A 15,441-nucleotide genomic window follows, 5' to 3' on the forward strand; every position below is an offset into this window, starting at 1 on the left:
TTCAAAATTCATCCATGTTGTGGTATGTATTAGAATTGCCTTCCTTTTTAAGACTGAATAATATTCCTTTGTTTGTATATATCATAAGTTGTTTATTTGTTCATCTGTTGATAGACATTTGAGTTGTTTCCTCTTTTTAGCTATTGTTAATAATGCTGCTTTGAACATGGGTTTACAAATTCTGTTCTAGTCCCTGCTCTAAACTTATTTGGGTATATGTATATATATCTAGAAGTGGACTTGCTCAGTTATTTGAGACCTCCTAGTGTCTTAGCGGGCTTCCTCGATTGCTCAGTGGTAAAAAATCTGCCTGCAATGGAGGAGGTGCAGGAAACATGGGTTTGATCCCTGGATCAGGAAGATATCCTGAAGGAGGAAATGGTAATCTACTCTAGTAGTCTTGCCTGGAAAATCCCATGGGCAAAGGAGCCTGGTGGGCTACAGTCCATAGGGTTGTAGAGTCAGATACGACTGAGCAAGCAAGCCAGCAAGCATATTAGCATTGCCTTGTAATAATCCACCTCAAAATCTAAGTGGCTGACAGCAACAATGATTTATTATGTTCTTGCAGTTCTCTCAGATGGCTGGGCAATTTTTTGTTCCTGTTATCGGGGCTTACCTGTGTGGCTGTATTCATTATGTAGGTCGATAGGAGCTAGAGGATCTAAAATGGCTTTAATCACATGTCTTGGGCCTTGGTGGGAACAGCTAGAAGGTGGGCCTTCTCTCTGCACTTAATCTGTCCTCATGCATAGTCTAGTTTAAACTTCTTGACATGGCAGTTAAGTCCCAAAAGAGTGAAGGGAGAAGCTGCAGGACATCTTGAGGCCTAGACTCTAGGACTTCACCACAAATTAAAGGCAAAGTTGGCTCAGACAGTAAAAGCGTCTGCCTACAATGCAGGAGACCCAGATTCAATCCGTGGGTTGGGAAGATCCCCTGGAGAAGGAAATGGCAGCCCACTCTGGTATTCTTGCCTGGAAAATCCCATGGACAGAGGAGCCTGGCAGGCTACAGTCCATGGGGTCGTAAAGAATCGGACACGACTGAGCGACTTCACTTCACTTATGGAGTTAGCCCAGATTCAATAAGTGGGAAGAAATAGTCTCCAACTCTTGTTGGGAATATTGACCAGGTCACTATGGGACCATTGTTAAAATGGTTAGTTACACCTAATAACCTAACAACTGATCCATAGATGAGGAAACTTGAGAAATAGGGATGGACTGCCATTGGGGAACAAAAAGGCCTTCTGGTAGTCCCTAAATGGGTTGGCTTGCTATTATGTTTTAACAAGTATAGAATCATGTGGATTTTTTTGAGCTTGGTTGTTTGTAAGAACTATATTGTACCATGCAGTAAGTTTTTGTTTCTTTTTCTTTTTTTTTAAAAACAGTTATATGGTTAGCTTTAAACTAATTCAACTTGGGTAAGAAGGCTTTGGCTGACTCAGGCTATATCAACTTTAGAGTTATAACTGCCCTGGACTTACAGGCAAAGCTACACAGATTTAATTTTTAATGGTTTGGGTGGGCATAACAATTAATACTTTTATGGACTTCTTAAACCAGGTCTGCAGCTTTAAACTGCAAAGATGTATACAGTTTAAAGTATAGAGTAATTAATGACTGAGACTCTAGCCTTCAATTGTTAATTCCAGGTCTAGACAGATAGTACCCTTCCCTGACTTTGTGGTATCAAGTATTTCTTATGTATTTTTGTATTTAAATAAATGAACTCTTAGCTGTGGTAATTTTAATGAAAATAGCTTCACAAAAGTTTGGTTCATTTTATGAAGGAACAAATAAAAATGAATGAGTGGCTACTTTATTATAAGAAAATAATACCACCTTCTTGATTCTTGGGCTTGGTTTGAAGAAACCTACTTCAGTCTTTTAATTTCTTTTTCTTTTTTTGGTCATACTGTATGATTTGGGGGGATCTTAGTTCCCCAACCAGAAATCTAACCTGAGATGACAGTGAAAGCACCAAGTCTTAACCACTGAACTGCTAGGGAAGTCCCTACTTCAGTCTTTATAGTCAGTACAGGAACCATGAGAGGGTGAAACCAAATTGATGTAGACAGGTTGAATAAGCTAAAGGGAGAGAGGTTTTCTTAGACATCTTAGAAGAGCCTTACCCCTCCAAAAATTTATTCACAGTCACACACACACATAAATAGAGACTACATGGTTTAGTTGGGAGGTAATGACAAGTTATATAATTACATGGTTATCTTCCCAAGTACCCTTTTTTGACCTGTAATGACTTAGCACTATCTAGGTCTAGAAATAGCAATTTAAGACTGGAACCTGAGTGGCTAATTATTTTATCTCTGTATATGAAAATGAGGTCTTGAAAGTTATATAGTATACTATGGTATGGCCAGGAGATAATTTATTTGCATGTTTTTCTCTATGTGGAAATTTGGATGATTTCCAAATTTTCTCTATCGCAAATGTTGCTGCAGTGAACATTGTTACGTATCTTTGTGCATGTGTGTGAATATTTCTGTGAGACATCTAGAAATGTAATCACTGGGGTGAAAGGTATGCAGAGTTCTCATTGTTAAGAAAATAGGTTTGCCATATACTACAAAAATATTATACCCACTGAGATTCATAAGCAAGTGTGTGAGAATACCCTGTTTGTATATATTTTTAAACTTATTTTTATTTGTTTTTGTTTTATGCTCTTACTGATTTGAAGGAACTCTTGTATCTTGTTACAGGCTTCCCTGGTGGCTCAGATGGTAAAGAATCTGCCTGCAATGCAGGAGACATGGGTTGGAAAGATCCCCTGGAGAAGGGAATGGCAACTCACTCCAGTATTCTTGCCTGGGAAATCCCATGGACATAGGAGCCTGACGGGCTACAGTGCATGGGGTCGCAAAGCATGTCTGACACGACTTGAGGGACTGACACTTCTTTTGTATATTGTTATTCTCTTCTCTCAGTATACAGTTTTCTGTTAGATTTAGTTTATGATGTTTTGTTTCAGAAGAGTTTTAAGTTAGAATATAGTGAAGTCTCCCCCAATACAATAATTTTGTATCTTATTTAGCATAAATTTTCTTCATCCTAATATTGTAACAATATTTTCTCTAATTACTTTTAAGACTTTTTTTTCTTTTAGCTCTATAAGCTATTGAATTTATATGTGTTAGGTGTAAGGTAGAAATGGCTATTTTATCTCCCTAAAGAATTAACCTGTTTTTTCAAGATCATTTATTGAAACATAATAAACAGTGTTACAATGATATTATAAACAGTGCTCTGTTTCTAAAACCTGTTTTCTTAAATTGATCTGTTGGTATTTTTGTACTAGTATACTCTTTAATTTTAATTGTTTTAAAAGATTATATTTTATAATTAGTAAGGCAGTTCCCATCATGTTTTCCCTTTTGAAAAAGTTCTTGACATATTTTTTTTGGTCCATATGAATTTTAGAATCAGTATGCCAAGTTACCCAGGTAGTGCAGTGGTAAGAATCCGTATGCAATGCAGGGAGGTACAAGAGATGCGGGTTCAATCCCTGGGTTGGGGAGATGCCCTGGAGTAGGGAGTGGCAACCTGTTTCTGTATTCTTGTCTGGAAAACTCCATGGACAGAAGAGCCTGTGGGGGGCTACAGCCCATGGGACAGCAAAGAGTCAGACACGACAGAGCATAGCACAGTCTCGACAGCTAGTTACACACACACACACTTACTGGGATTTTAAAATTGGAATTGTCTTGAATTTATAGGTTAATTTGGGGGAAGAATTTATATCTTTGTAATACTGGTGCATGGTATGACTAGTCATGTCTGTTATCTTCTCATGTAAAGTTTTGTAGTTTTACTATTGTTGGATGAGGAACAGATTAGCTTCTGGTGCCATGCTACCTGGGCTCAGTCCCTGCTAAACTTAGGCAAATAGAAATCCTTTTTTGTGTGCTTTAGTTTTCTCATCTGTAAATTGTGAATAATAACTCATTAGGGTTATTATGAAGATTAAATGGATTAAGACATATAAGTTAATACATAAAATGTGAGTGGTTATTAGATATATATTTATAGTTTCTTTTGCTTTTGTGAATAGAACCTTTTACTTAAATCTCATTTTAATTGGTTAGCTTTGGTTTATAGGAAATTTGTGATTTTTTTTTTTATGGTTCTTGATTTTGGATGCTTGCTGAACACTTTAGTACTATACTCATTTTTTAAAAATTCTCTTGCATTCTGTAGCTAATCATATACTTTTGTAGTGAATTGTTTTAGCTTTCAATATTTTGGCCTTATAGTTCTTTCTTGTTTATTTATATTGTGGATTTGTTTTTATTTGCTAGGACTTCTAATACAGTGTTGACTAGAAGTGATGATTAAGAGCATTTTGTCCATGACTGTCTTTAAGTGGATTTGGTGTTTGATTTATAGAAGTTAATTCTCTCTCGAGTTTAACCCTTAGAAGTTAATTCAAGCTAAGGGTAGTATGTGTTTGTGTGTGTACTTAATTTAAGGAGTGGGTTTTGGATTTTCATTAAATTATTTTTTATTATACAAACAATAAGTGTATTATTATTACAAAAGATTGAAAAATATGTAAAAATTATAGTGTAAAGCATGAAAGTTCTTGTATCTTGTTCTAATTTCATTCTCTCTCCAACATTACTATTGGTTTGTGTCCTTTTAGTTCTTTAGCTACTCCTTTATGTACATTTAGGGCTTCCCAACTTCCCTGGTGGCTCAGATGGTAAAAGCATTTGCCTACAATGTGGGAGACCTGGGTTCAATCCCTGAATTGGGAAGATCTCCTGGAGAAGGCAATGGCAACCCACTCCAGTACTCTTGCCTGGAGAATCCCATGGACGGAGAAGTCTACAGTCCATGGGATCGCAGAGAGTTAGACACGACTGAGCGATTTCACTTTCACTTTCATAGCTCAGTTGGTAAAGAATCCATGCCTGCAATGCAGGAGACCCCGGTTTGATTCCTGGGTCGGGAAGATCCCCTGGAGAAAGGAAAGGTTACCCACTGTAGTATTCTTGGGCTTCCCTTGTGGCTCAGCTGGTAAAGAATCTGCCCACAGTATGGGAGACCTGGGTTCAATCTTTGGGTTGGGAAGATCCCCTGGAGAAGGGAAAGGCTACCCACTCTGGTATTCTGGCCTGGAGAATTCCATGGACTGTATAGTCCCTGGGGTTGCAAAGAGTTGGACATGACTGAGCGACTTTCACTCGCTTCACTTATGTACATTTAACGTATATTTGTGTATATTTTATGTGTATGTGTGTACACAGTTTTATTTATTTTACAGAACTACTGATATTTTTTTCACTTAGCATATTAAATACCTATTATGTATCAGGCCCCCTTTAGGCATTGGCATTCTTCTGCTCATTCAGCAAATGTTTCTTAAATGTTTCCTAAATGCCAGGCAATGTCTTAGGTGCTAGAAATATAGCTATGAAGAAAAAGAAAAGCCTGTCCTCAGATCTAACTTTCTAAAGGTGCAGACAGAAAATTAAAAAACAAAACAAAACCAAAACCAGAAAAAAGGGATGATAAATGGTATGAAAAAAAGTTAAAACAGGATAAAAGAGGATAGGGATTGTTGTTCAGTCACTAAGTCCTATCCAGCTCTTTTCGATCCTGTGAACTGCAGCACGCCAGGCTTTCCTGTCCTTCACTATCTTCCTGAGTTTGCTCCAATTCATGTCCATTGTGTTGATGCCATCTGACCACCTCATTCACTGTCGCCCCCTTCTCTTGCCCTGGATATGTTCCAGCATTAGGATCTTTTCCAGTGAGTCAGCTCTTTGCATCAGGTGGCCAAAGTATTGAGCTTCAACTTCAGCATCAGTCCTTCCAATGAATATTCAAGGTTGATTGCCTTTAGGATGGACTGATTTGATCTTGCAGTCCAAGGGACTCTTAAGAGTCTTCTCCAACACCACAATTTGAAAGCATCAATTTTTTGGCACTCAGCCTTGTTTGTGGTCCACCTCTTGTATTGGCATATGACTACTGGAAAAATCATCGTTTTGACTATGCAGACCTTTTTCAGCAAAGTGATGTCTCTGCTTTCTAACACACTAAGCTTGTCATTGCTTTTCTTCCAAGGAGCAAGTGTCCTTTAATTTCGTAGTTGCAGTCACCATCCACAGTGATTTTAGAGTCCAAGAAAATAAAATCTGTCACTGTTTCCACTTTTCACACATCTATTTGCTGTGAAGTGATGAGACTGGATGCCATGACCTTCGTTTTTTGAATGTTGAGCTTTAAGCCAGCTTTTTCACTCTTCTCTTTCACCCTCATCAAGAGGCTCTGTAGTTCCTCTTTGCTTTCTGCTGTGAGAGTGTTGTCATCTGCATATCTGAGGTTGTTGATATTTCTCCCAGCCATCTTAATTCTAGCTTGTGAGTCTTCCAACCTTGCATTTTACACGGTACACTCTGCTTATAAGTTAAGTAAACAAAATGATAATATACAGCCTTATTGTACTCCTTTTCCAGTTTTGAACTAGTCTGTTGCTCCCATGTAAGGTTCTAACTCTTGCTTTTTGTCCTGCATCCAGATTTCTTAAGAGGCAGGTAAAGTGGTCTGATACTCCCATCTGTTTAAGAATTTTCCAGTTTGTTGTGATCCACCCAGTCAACAGCTTTAGCGTAGACAATGAAGCAGATGTTTTCCTGGAATTCCCTTGCTTTTCTATGATCCAGTGGATGTTGGCAGTTTGATCTCTGGTTCCTGTGACCTTTCTAAATCCAGCTTGTACATCTGGAAGTTCTTGGATCACGTACTGTTGAAACCTAGCTTGTAGGATTTTGAGCATTACCTTGCTAGCATGTGAAATGCGTGCAATTGTGCGGTAGTTTGAACATTCTTTGGCATTTCCTTTCTTTGGGATTGGAATGAAAACTGACCCTTTTCAGTCCTGTGGCCACTGCTGAGTTTTCCAAATTTGCTGGCATATTGAGTTCAGCTCTTTAACAGCATCATCTTTTAGGATTTGAAATAGCTCAACTGGAATTCTATCACCTCCACAAACTTTGTTTGTAGTGATGCTTCCTAAGTCCCACTTGACTTTGCACTCCAGGTTGTCTGGCTCTAGGTGAGTGATCACACCATTGTGGTTATCTGGGTCGTGAAGATCTTTTTTGTATAGTTCTTCTGTGTATTCTTGCTACCTCCTCTTAATCTCTTCTGCTTCTGTTAGGTCCATACCATTTCTGTTCTTTATTGTGCCCATCTTTGCATGAAATATTCCCTTGGTGTCTCTGATCTTCTTGAAGAGATCTCTAATCTTTCCCATTCTGTTGTTTTCCTCTGTTTCTTTGCATTGATCACTGAGGAAGACTTTCTTATCTCTTCTTGCTATTCTTTGGAACTCTGCATTTGATGGGTATTTTTTGTTTTTGTTTTTTATCTCCTTTGTCTTTAGCTTCTCTTCTTTTGTCAGCTATTTGTAAGGCCTCGTCAGACAACCATTTTGCCTTTTTGCGTTTCTGTTTCTTGGGGATGGTGTTGAACACCGTCTCCTGTACAGTGCCACAAACCTCCATCCATAGTTCTTCAGGCATTCTATCATATCTAATCCCTTGAATCTATTTGTCACTTTCACTGTAAAATCATAAGGGATTTCATTTAGCTCATACCTGAATGGTATAGTGGTTTTCCCTACTTTTTTCAATTTAAGTCTGAATTTGGCAATAAGGAGTTCATGATCCGAGCTACAGTCAGCTCCTGGTCTTGTTTTTGCTGACTGTATAGAGCTTCTCCATCTTTGGCTGCAAAGAGTATAATCAGCCTGATTTCGGTATTGACCATCTGGTGATGTCCATGTGTAGAGGCTTCTCTTGTGTTGTTGGAAGAGGGTGTTTGCTATGACCAGTGCGTTCTCTTGGCAAAACTCTGTTAGCCTTTGCTCTGCTTCATTTTGTGCTCCAAGGTCAAATTTGCCTGTTATTCCAGGTATCTCTTGACTTCCTACTTTTGCATTACAGTTCCCTATGATGAAAAGGACATTGTTTTGGGGTGTTACTTCTAGAAGATCTTGTAGGTCTTCATAGAACCATTCAGCTTCAGCATTACTGGTTGGGGCATAGATTTGGATTACTGTGATATTGAATGGTTTGCCTTGGAAAAGAACAGCGATCATTCTGTCATTTTTGAGATTGCACCCAAATACTGCATTTTGGACTCTTTGTTGACATGAGGGCTACTCCATTTCTTCTAAGAGATTCTTGCCTACAGTAGTAGATATAATGGTCATCTCAGTTAAATTCACCCATTCCAGTCCATTTTAGTTCACTGATTCCTAAAATGTCTATGTTCACTCTTGCCATCTCCTGTTTGACCACTTCCAGTTTACCTTGATTCACGAACCTAACGTTCCAGGTTCCTATGCAATATTGCTCTTTACAGCATCAAACTTGACTTCCATCACCAGTCACATCCACAACTGGGTGTTGTTTTCACTTTGGCTCCGTCTCATCTTTCTTTCTGGAGTTATTTCTCCATGGCTTTCCAGTAGCATATTGGGCACCTACTGACCTGGGGAGTTCATCTTTCAGTGTCATAGTATAATGAATAGCTGAGTTGAATGTTTTGTGATTTTTTTTTTTCATTTTTTATTTTTCAGGTACATCAAATTACGAAATGGCTTGCAGGCACTTTTGATTTCAGACCTAAGTAATATGGAAGGTAAAATGGGTGATGCAACAGATGATGAAGAGGAAGATGAGGAGGAAGAAGAGGAAGAAGAAGAAGAAGATGATGATGATGATGATGATGATGATGATGAAGATTCTGGAGCAGAAATAGAAGATGATGATGAAGAAGGTTTTGATGATGAAGATGAGTTTGATGATGATGATGATGAACATGATGATGATCTCGACGCTGAGGATAATGAGTTGGAAGAATTAGAAGAGAGGGCAGAAGCTAGAAAGAAAACCACTGAAAAACAGGTGTGAGTCATGTCTGTTACATCTTTTTCTAATTTGGGAATTCTTTTGTGATAAGTTCCAAATTTATGTTTTGTCTCTTACTGGCAAATAGGAAGTATATATCTGTTGATCTTCAGTAAAGGAATATTTATTCTATGTAAAGATTACATTAAAAAAAACATTTTCCTCTAGGGACTTCCTTGGTGGTCCAGTGGTTAGCAGTGGTTAAGACTCTCCGTTTCAAATACTGTGAGCCTGGGTTTGATCCCTAGTCGGGGAACTAAGATCCCTCATGCCAGATGGTGTGGCCAAAAAATTTAAGGAAAAAAAGCTTCTTTTTGCTCTATTATAAAAATGACAAATGCTCATTATAGAAGCTAATGGAAAGTAAACAAAAATATAAAAGTTGCCCATAACCATAACTCTCAGAGATAATCACTGGGAGTATTTGACTGCATGTTTTCAAAACAAATGCCTGGAGCTGTGAATCTGCAAAGTTCTTAGCATGGGATAGAGGAATAAGAGAATGTATTATCCTTGGAGAGACTGGGAAAAGCATAAGAGAAGAACAAGTGTAGTGTAGAATTCTTACATAGGCCTGTGTTTCTGAGAATCCTCATTGGTAATTTCTTTGTGAGTAACTGAATGTGATTTGTATTTTTATGGGGAAGCATCAGTGGTCCAAATAATTAATAAGTAAATTGGAAGAATTGAAATAGAAATGGGGAGTTGAGCTTAGTTAGTGGAATATATTAATAACAGTAGGTGAATAGATAAGTACTGGTTGATAGAAATAATGTTTCTCTCTGGATATTTTTTGAAGAATGCTTCCATTTTGAAGTAGAAAATATCTACATTGGAGTATAATATTGTGGAGCCATTATAGTGGAATTGACCAGCAAATGTTTGTTAAAGCTAGTATCTTAAATATTGGTAATATATTCAACATGGTACCATTCTCAAAAAAATGAATTAAAGTTCAGATTATTAACACTAAAATCTAAAAGATCACATGTATAACACTATAAAATCAGCCCTCAAAATTTGACAGTTTGAAATGTAAGTAGTAGGTATGTCTTAGATAAATTAATAGGTATTCTTCCTGGAAAAAAAATTTTTTTTAAAGAAGATTGTGCCACTTGTTTCACTTAGGTGTTGGAGGGATTGAGTCATCTTTAAAGCAGCTGTTTCCTCTTGCTATTCAGATTATAATTGATGCCTGTTTTGGCAGAGCAGGATAGGCCAAGTGATTTTAGCTTGGAAGGCTTTATGGATAAAAACCAAACACCAGGGAAAAAAGTATATATATGTAGATAGTCTGTTGTCTTTATAGTCTATGCTAAAGTCTTTATAAATAAATCAGGAGTTAATGAACTCACTTTTAATTTAAAATAGATCTTATAATTTCAAATAGAGAAATAATAGAAGGGAAGAAATAAGTCAAGTGAGAAGAACAGTGATAGTTAGGAAACCTGAATTCTAATTCTGAGACTGCCGTTATCTTTACAAATGATCTTAGACCTTTTCATTTTCTCATTTTTCCCCCTCATTTCTGAAACAAGAGAATTAGGTTACATACATTTTGAAGTCCATTTTAGCTCCAGACATACTGTGTTATAACTTCATAACTGAATATTCCTGGTTTATAATTTTCTTCCTGTATCTCTGTTAATAGCTTTTCCTGTATTTTGGACTTCTTCATACCCTCTATCAATTGATAAGCAAAACTCTAGGATTAAGTTAAAAAATTTTTTGATAGCCAATTTTATTGTCAAAATGTAATAAAATACTTTAGATTTATATAGCAATTGTGAACCTGCTTGACAAAAGAAGATGTGCATACAGTATTTTGGGTACCCCTTTTTGTTGTGCTTATTACGTACATCAAACTCTAAATGTTACCTTGTCTAGAAGCAGCAGGGTCAGATTCTAGTGATCATTTGAAAAATAGCTTAGATGCTGCCTGTCTTTTCTGAGAACTTGGTATGATATATTCCCTCTTAAGATACTGATAGCTGATTTTCTGGATTTTAGAAAGGAATGGAGGAGGTTAGTGCAGTTTGAAGACGAGATCAAATTGTTTTATGCTGTGGGTACACTAGTGAAAGGAAAGATCCCATGATTGTAGTCATGGAAAATTATTTCTATTCATTGAATGAATAAATGCCTACAAAAGGTAAATAAAGTAGATAGTCTAGATAAGAGGTGGCTTAAGAGTAGTATAGGATTTTGCAGTGGTTTTATGATTTTTTATTTGAAAAATGTGAACTGTGTTTAAGATGAATATGTGAATGTGTAAGGATAGTAGGAAGAAAATTTTTTGAGGTTTTTGGAGAACATTTACCTAATTAGGAAGTTGGCTACTCTTTCGAATCATCATTTTTACCCCCCTCCACTTTCTTTCTCCCAGAGGGAACTTGTTCTTGATCTTAAAGTTTTGATTTAAAAAAAAAAAAGTTTTGATAAATTAACAAGATTGGAATTTAAGTTTGATATATGCTGAATTATGATTTGCTTAAGGCTTTCTTAAATCAAGTCTCAAGTATGAATTTCTCAAGTATGAATTTTTTGGATAGATAATTCTCAAGTATGAATTTCTTTTCTAGCAATTGCAGAGCCTGTTTTTGCTGTGGTCAAAGCTGACTGATAAACTGTGGTTTAAGTCAACTTATACAAAAATGTCTTCAACCCTGCTGTTCAAGACAAGAAATCTTAATGGGGTAGTTGGAGCTGAAAGCAGGTTAGGCATCTATTAAACACATCACAGAACCCATTAGACTGTGCTTTGAAGAAGTGGATATTCCCTCATGTTTTAACTGAGTTTATGTGTCTACGTCTTAAATAAGGGATTTATGAGTATTAAGTGAGGCTGTTTGGTTCTTCCAAAAACGTACACCCCCGCCCCCCTGCCAACACATGGTTAGACTTTATACCAGGTGTACACTATTTTTTTTAAAAGCCTTCTAAGAGGATAACCGTTTATCAGAATAGTCTGTGTCATCAAATGTGTTAGCCCTTTAAAATTGACTTTTGTAAAATTTGGGAAGGTTAATAATTCAGCTTTCTGTCCTTAAGGATTCAAATTGACTATTTTTCTCTCCTTTTTTGTGTCTTTTAACTTACTTTGATATAATGTTTGCCCTGATCATTTTAAATGCAGAATTTGGTATACCTCCTGACCGTCTATTTTGTTGCAAATTAATTTTCCCAAAGTACTGGGAAAATGTCAACCAATAAGTAATGTATTTTTTTTTTAAGTAATGTATTTTTTATACCTTAAATAAGAAGTGAAGAACTAAAAAGCCTCTTTAAAGTTTAGTTCTGTAGTTCTTTAATGGCTAAAGATTTTTTAATAACCATTAATTTATTATCTTTGTTAGATGTTTTCCTGACTTGTTATCTTATGCCCTGTTTTAATAAAAACATTTTCTGAGTGACATATTGAGAAGTTTCCATCTAGTAACTTGAATTAACGAACACAGAGCCTTTAATTGTTTAGAGATCTTTCGAGAAAATTTCCTCAGATATATTACTTCTGCAGATTTCTGAAATCTGGTTAATCAGGAAACAAACTTGGTTCAGAACTTTGAAATGCTGACACAAAGTGATAACTTGGGTGGGCTGGCCAGTCCCCCTTGGCTTTTTTTCTGTCTGTTTCTGCTTTTTCCCTTAGGTCTGCACCTGTTCAGCATTTTGCAGGATGGCAAGAGGAGGAGCAGCAGGGTGAAACTGACACAGTTCTGGTGAGTTTCACTTTGCTGCTCCTCCTGATTCTCAGGGAAAGAATTCTGTTACTTTCTATTGGATAAGGTCCATCTCCAAGTGAATCCTTAAAATGAGATGACATTATTATTCCTGTAGGATTGACTCACTATTTGTATGTGTTCTACTTACTCCAGTCTGCAGCGGCTCTTTGTGTTGGAGTTGGGAGTTTTGCTGATCCAGATGATCTGCCCGGGCTGGCACACTTTTTGGAACACAGTAAGATTTTTGTAAAATATTCTCGGGTGTGTTTTTACCTCCAAATTTGTAAGAATTGATTTCAAAGATAAGTAACTGGTTTGATGGGATTGTGATAATGTTTAATAAGAGAAAAACTAAGAAAAAAAATCTTAGTGAATATCATAGGGGAAAGACTTAATTTTAATCTTGAGTGTACTTGTTTTGAGGATTAAAGTGAAACTGCTTAGAAAACTATGTTAAAATGTAAGTCTTATTATTCAGGTACACTAAGGCCAACCAATCAGGAGGAAATTGCTAATCTTGAGGAGTTTAGACTGTCATCTTGGGAGGGGCAGTTCCTTCCAGGGTTGGCAAGGCCTCAAGATGTCAAAGTATTAGAAATACAGAAAAATAAAAAGGCACGATTAATATCAAAGCAAAACAGTAAATCTTCAGTGTAATTATTAATGTACCCAAGTAAAACCTTTGTGAATGCTATCCAGTTATGAACTCTTGAATTACTACTTCTTTGTATTCTAGTTTTCTAAGCTTCTCAAGGGTGAATTTCTTACCTTATGAGTTTTTATAGTAGAGATTAGTTTGCAAATATGTCAGTTTACATTTTAACCTTTTACAAATAAATTACATATTTCATTAAAAATGTTTAGTTTTTGAATTTAAAAGTTATATATGAGCATTATAGAAAGTTAAAAAAACAGAAGTACTATGAAGAAAATAAGTATTATCCGTATGTAACCATTGTTGGCATATTTTATACCAGTTTTTTTGAAACTTCATCCTTGTTAATAAAAACATTGTCTGTATTTTTGTGTTTTGTGACTTTGTATTCTTTTCACTTAGTGGTATTCATGGGTAGCTTGAAATATCCAGATGAGAATGGATTTGATGCCTTCCTGAAGAAACATGGGGGCAGTGATAATGCTTCAACTGATTGTGAACGCACAGTCTTTCAGTTTGATGTCCAGAGGAAGTCCTTCAAAGAAGCCCTGGATAGGTAAATAACCCAAAATATATTGTTATTTTGATTATCTGGTGCCATCTTACAACTGGCAATGTTGGGCATTGTTCTGTGGTATTTCTTTTCCAGCAGTACTCTTAATTCTGTAGGATTATCAACAGTACTTTATTTGGAGAAAAGAGCAAATTGTGAATATACCTTGGCTCTTGTTCTGTATACTTAGTCTTTGTATTAAAGATTAAATTGAAACCATTTAAACATCTTTTGAATTTTGTAAATAATGTAGTCTCTATTGACTCATTATTGCAATTATTATTTTCTAATTTAGTAGAAAATATGGAAAACAGAGAAGGGAAAAAGAGGTAAGATTGCTCTCAATTTCATAATCTAGAGATAACCATGATTGATATTGTGGAATGTAACCACCTATATTTGTAACATATATGGGATCAGCTTATTCATATCTTTTCATATTTTAAAACAAGGTTTATCACATTTGCATATAGTTTTATAATTTACAAAACATGACTAAGTAATTGTGGATCTGTTTAGCCATTCACATATTATTGGACAGTTGAATTATTTTCAGTTTTCTGGTACTGTGATGCTATAGTGAATATTCTATTTGTGTACATCCTTAATCATTTCCTTTTGCTAAGTTCTAAGGAGTGAAATTTCTGAGTGTATTTGCATGGATTTTTTAAAACTTTTTTAAAAAGAGCTTTTGATCCTCAAAGTTATCTTCTCCAAAGTTTGTCAGGGCATTAATAGAGCTTTGATATAGCAAGGTTGTAAGGCAAAGCACACAGTAGTAAAAAGAAGTCACTTTATACCAAAATCTAGATAAATACAAGATTGAAATACTAAGAAAGAAAGAAATAATCGTGTTTGACCAGTATAATGTAAAGTCTGATGGCAGTTTTTGGTCCATTTTTTGTTGGTTATCTCTAGTATCAAGAATCTGGCAGATACCTATTTGAGATGTCTTGAATGAATTAATACAGATTTTTTTAAATGTAAAAAAAATGCCATAAAATCAAAACACAAATGACAAAAAAAATTTCTCAAAACATGACAGTGGTCAAGTTTTCTTAAATTGTCTCATCCCTTAAGAATTAATTTGACCCTGAGAAAACTTTTGGGTAAGTTCCTGTAAGTTGAAAGAATATGCCATTATTTTCAAGGAAATAAATATTTGTCTGTTCTTGAACCCCCAAGTTAACAGCTTTTCCACTAAAACAATGCCAAAATCCCATTAAAATTGACATAATTACTTTGATGACAGTGTTTATAATAGGATACAACATAGTGGTTTTTCTTCTTTAATCTGAAATATGGCTCTCTACTTTGTATTCAGTGAAATAGTTTATAGCTCTTTTTAATTGCATACTTAAGGATATGCTCACAGCACATATATTTGATATCAGTGTTTATCTAATTAAACATTTAATTCCAAAATAACAAAAGAATAGAAACAAAACAAGTTAATCAAGCAGTGCAAATGAGGCCCAAATTTATCTTTTTTATAAACTTAGAAAATCAGGAATACTCTTTAGGGTGACTGTGTGTTTGCTTTTGTTTCAAAGTTTTC

General features: G+C 35.8%; 1 protein-coding gene across 2 annotated transcripts in view; it reads left to right on the plus strand.

Annotated features, from left to right (window-relative positions):
- NRDC (nardilysin convertase) overlaps positions 1-15,441 on the plus strand; it is a 105,298-nt gene that overhangs the window by 21,567 nt on the left and 68,290 nt on the right. The window contains exons 2-6 of one of the 2 annotated variants that reach the window (XM_061121912.1): positions 8,623-8,950; positions 11,536-11,669; positions 12,603-12,672; positions 12,829-12,910; positions 13,733-13,886. In XM_061121912.1, the coding sequence (XP_060977895.1) occupies positions 8,623-8,950; positions 11,536-11,669; positions 12,603-12,672; positions 12,829-12,910; positions 13,733-13,886 (768 nt within the window). The remainder of the gene's footprint in view (positions 1-8,622; positions 8,951-11,535; positions 11,670-12,602; positions 12,673-12,828; positions 12,911-13,732; positions 13,887-15,441) is intronic. The other variant, XM_061121913.1, reaches the window with a different exon arrangement.

This window comes from Dama dama, chromosome 20 (genome assembly GCF_033118175.1).
Source record: "Dama dama isolate Ldn47 chromosome 20, ASM3311817v1, whole genome shotgun sequence".
In the NCBI taxonomy this organism is placed as follows: domain Eukaryota; kingdom Metazoa; phylum Chordata; class Mammalia; order Artiodactyla; family Cervidae; genus Dama; species Dama dama.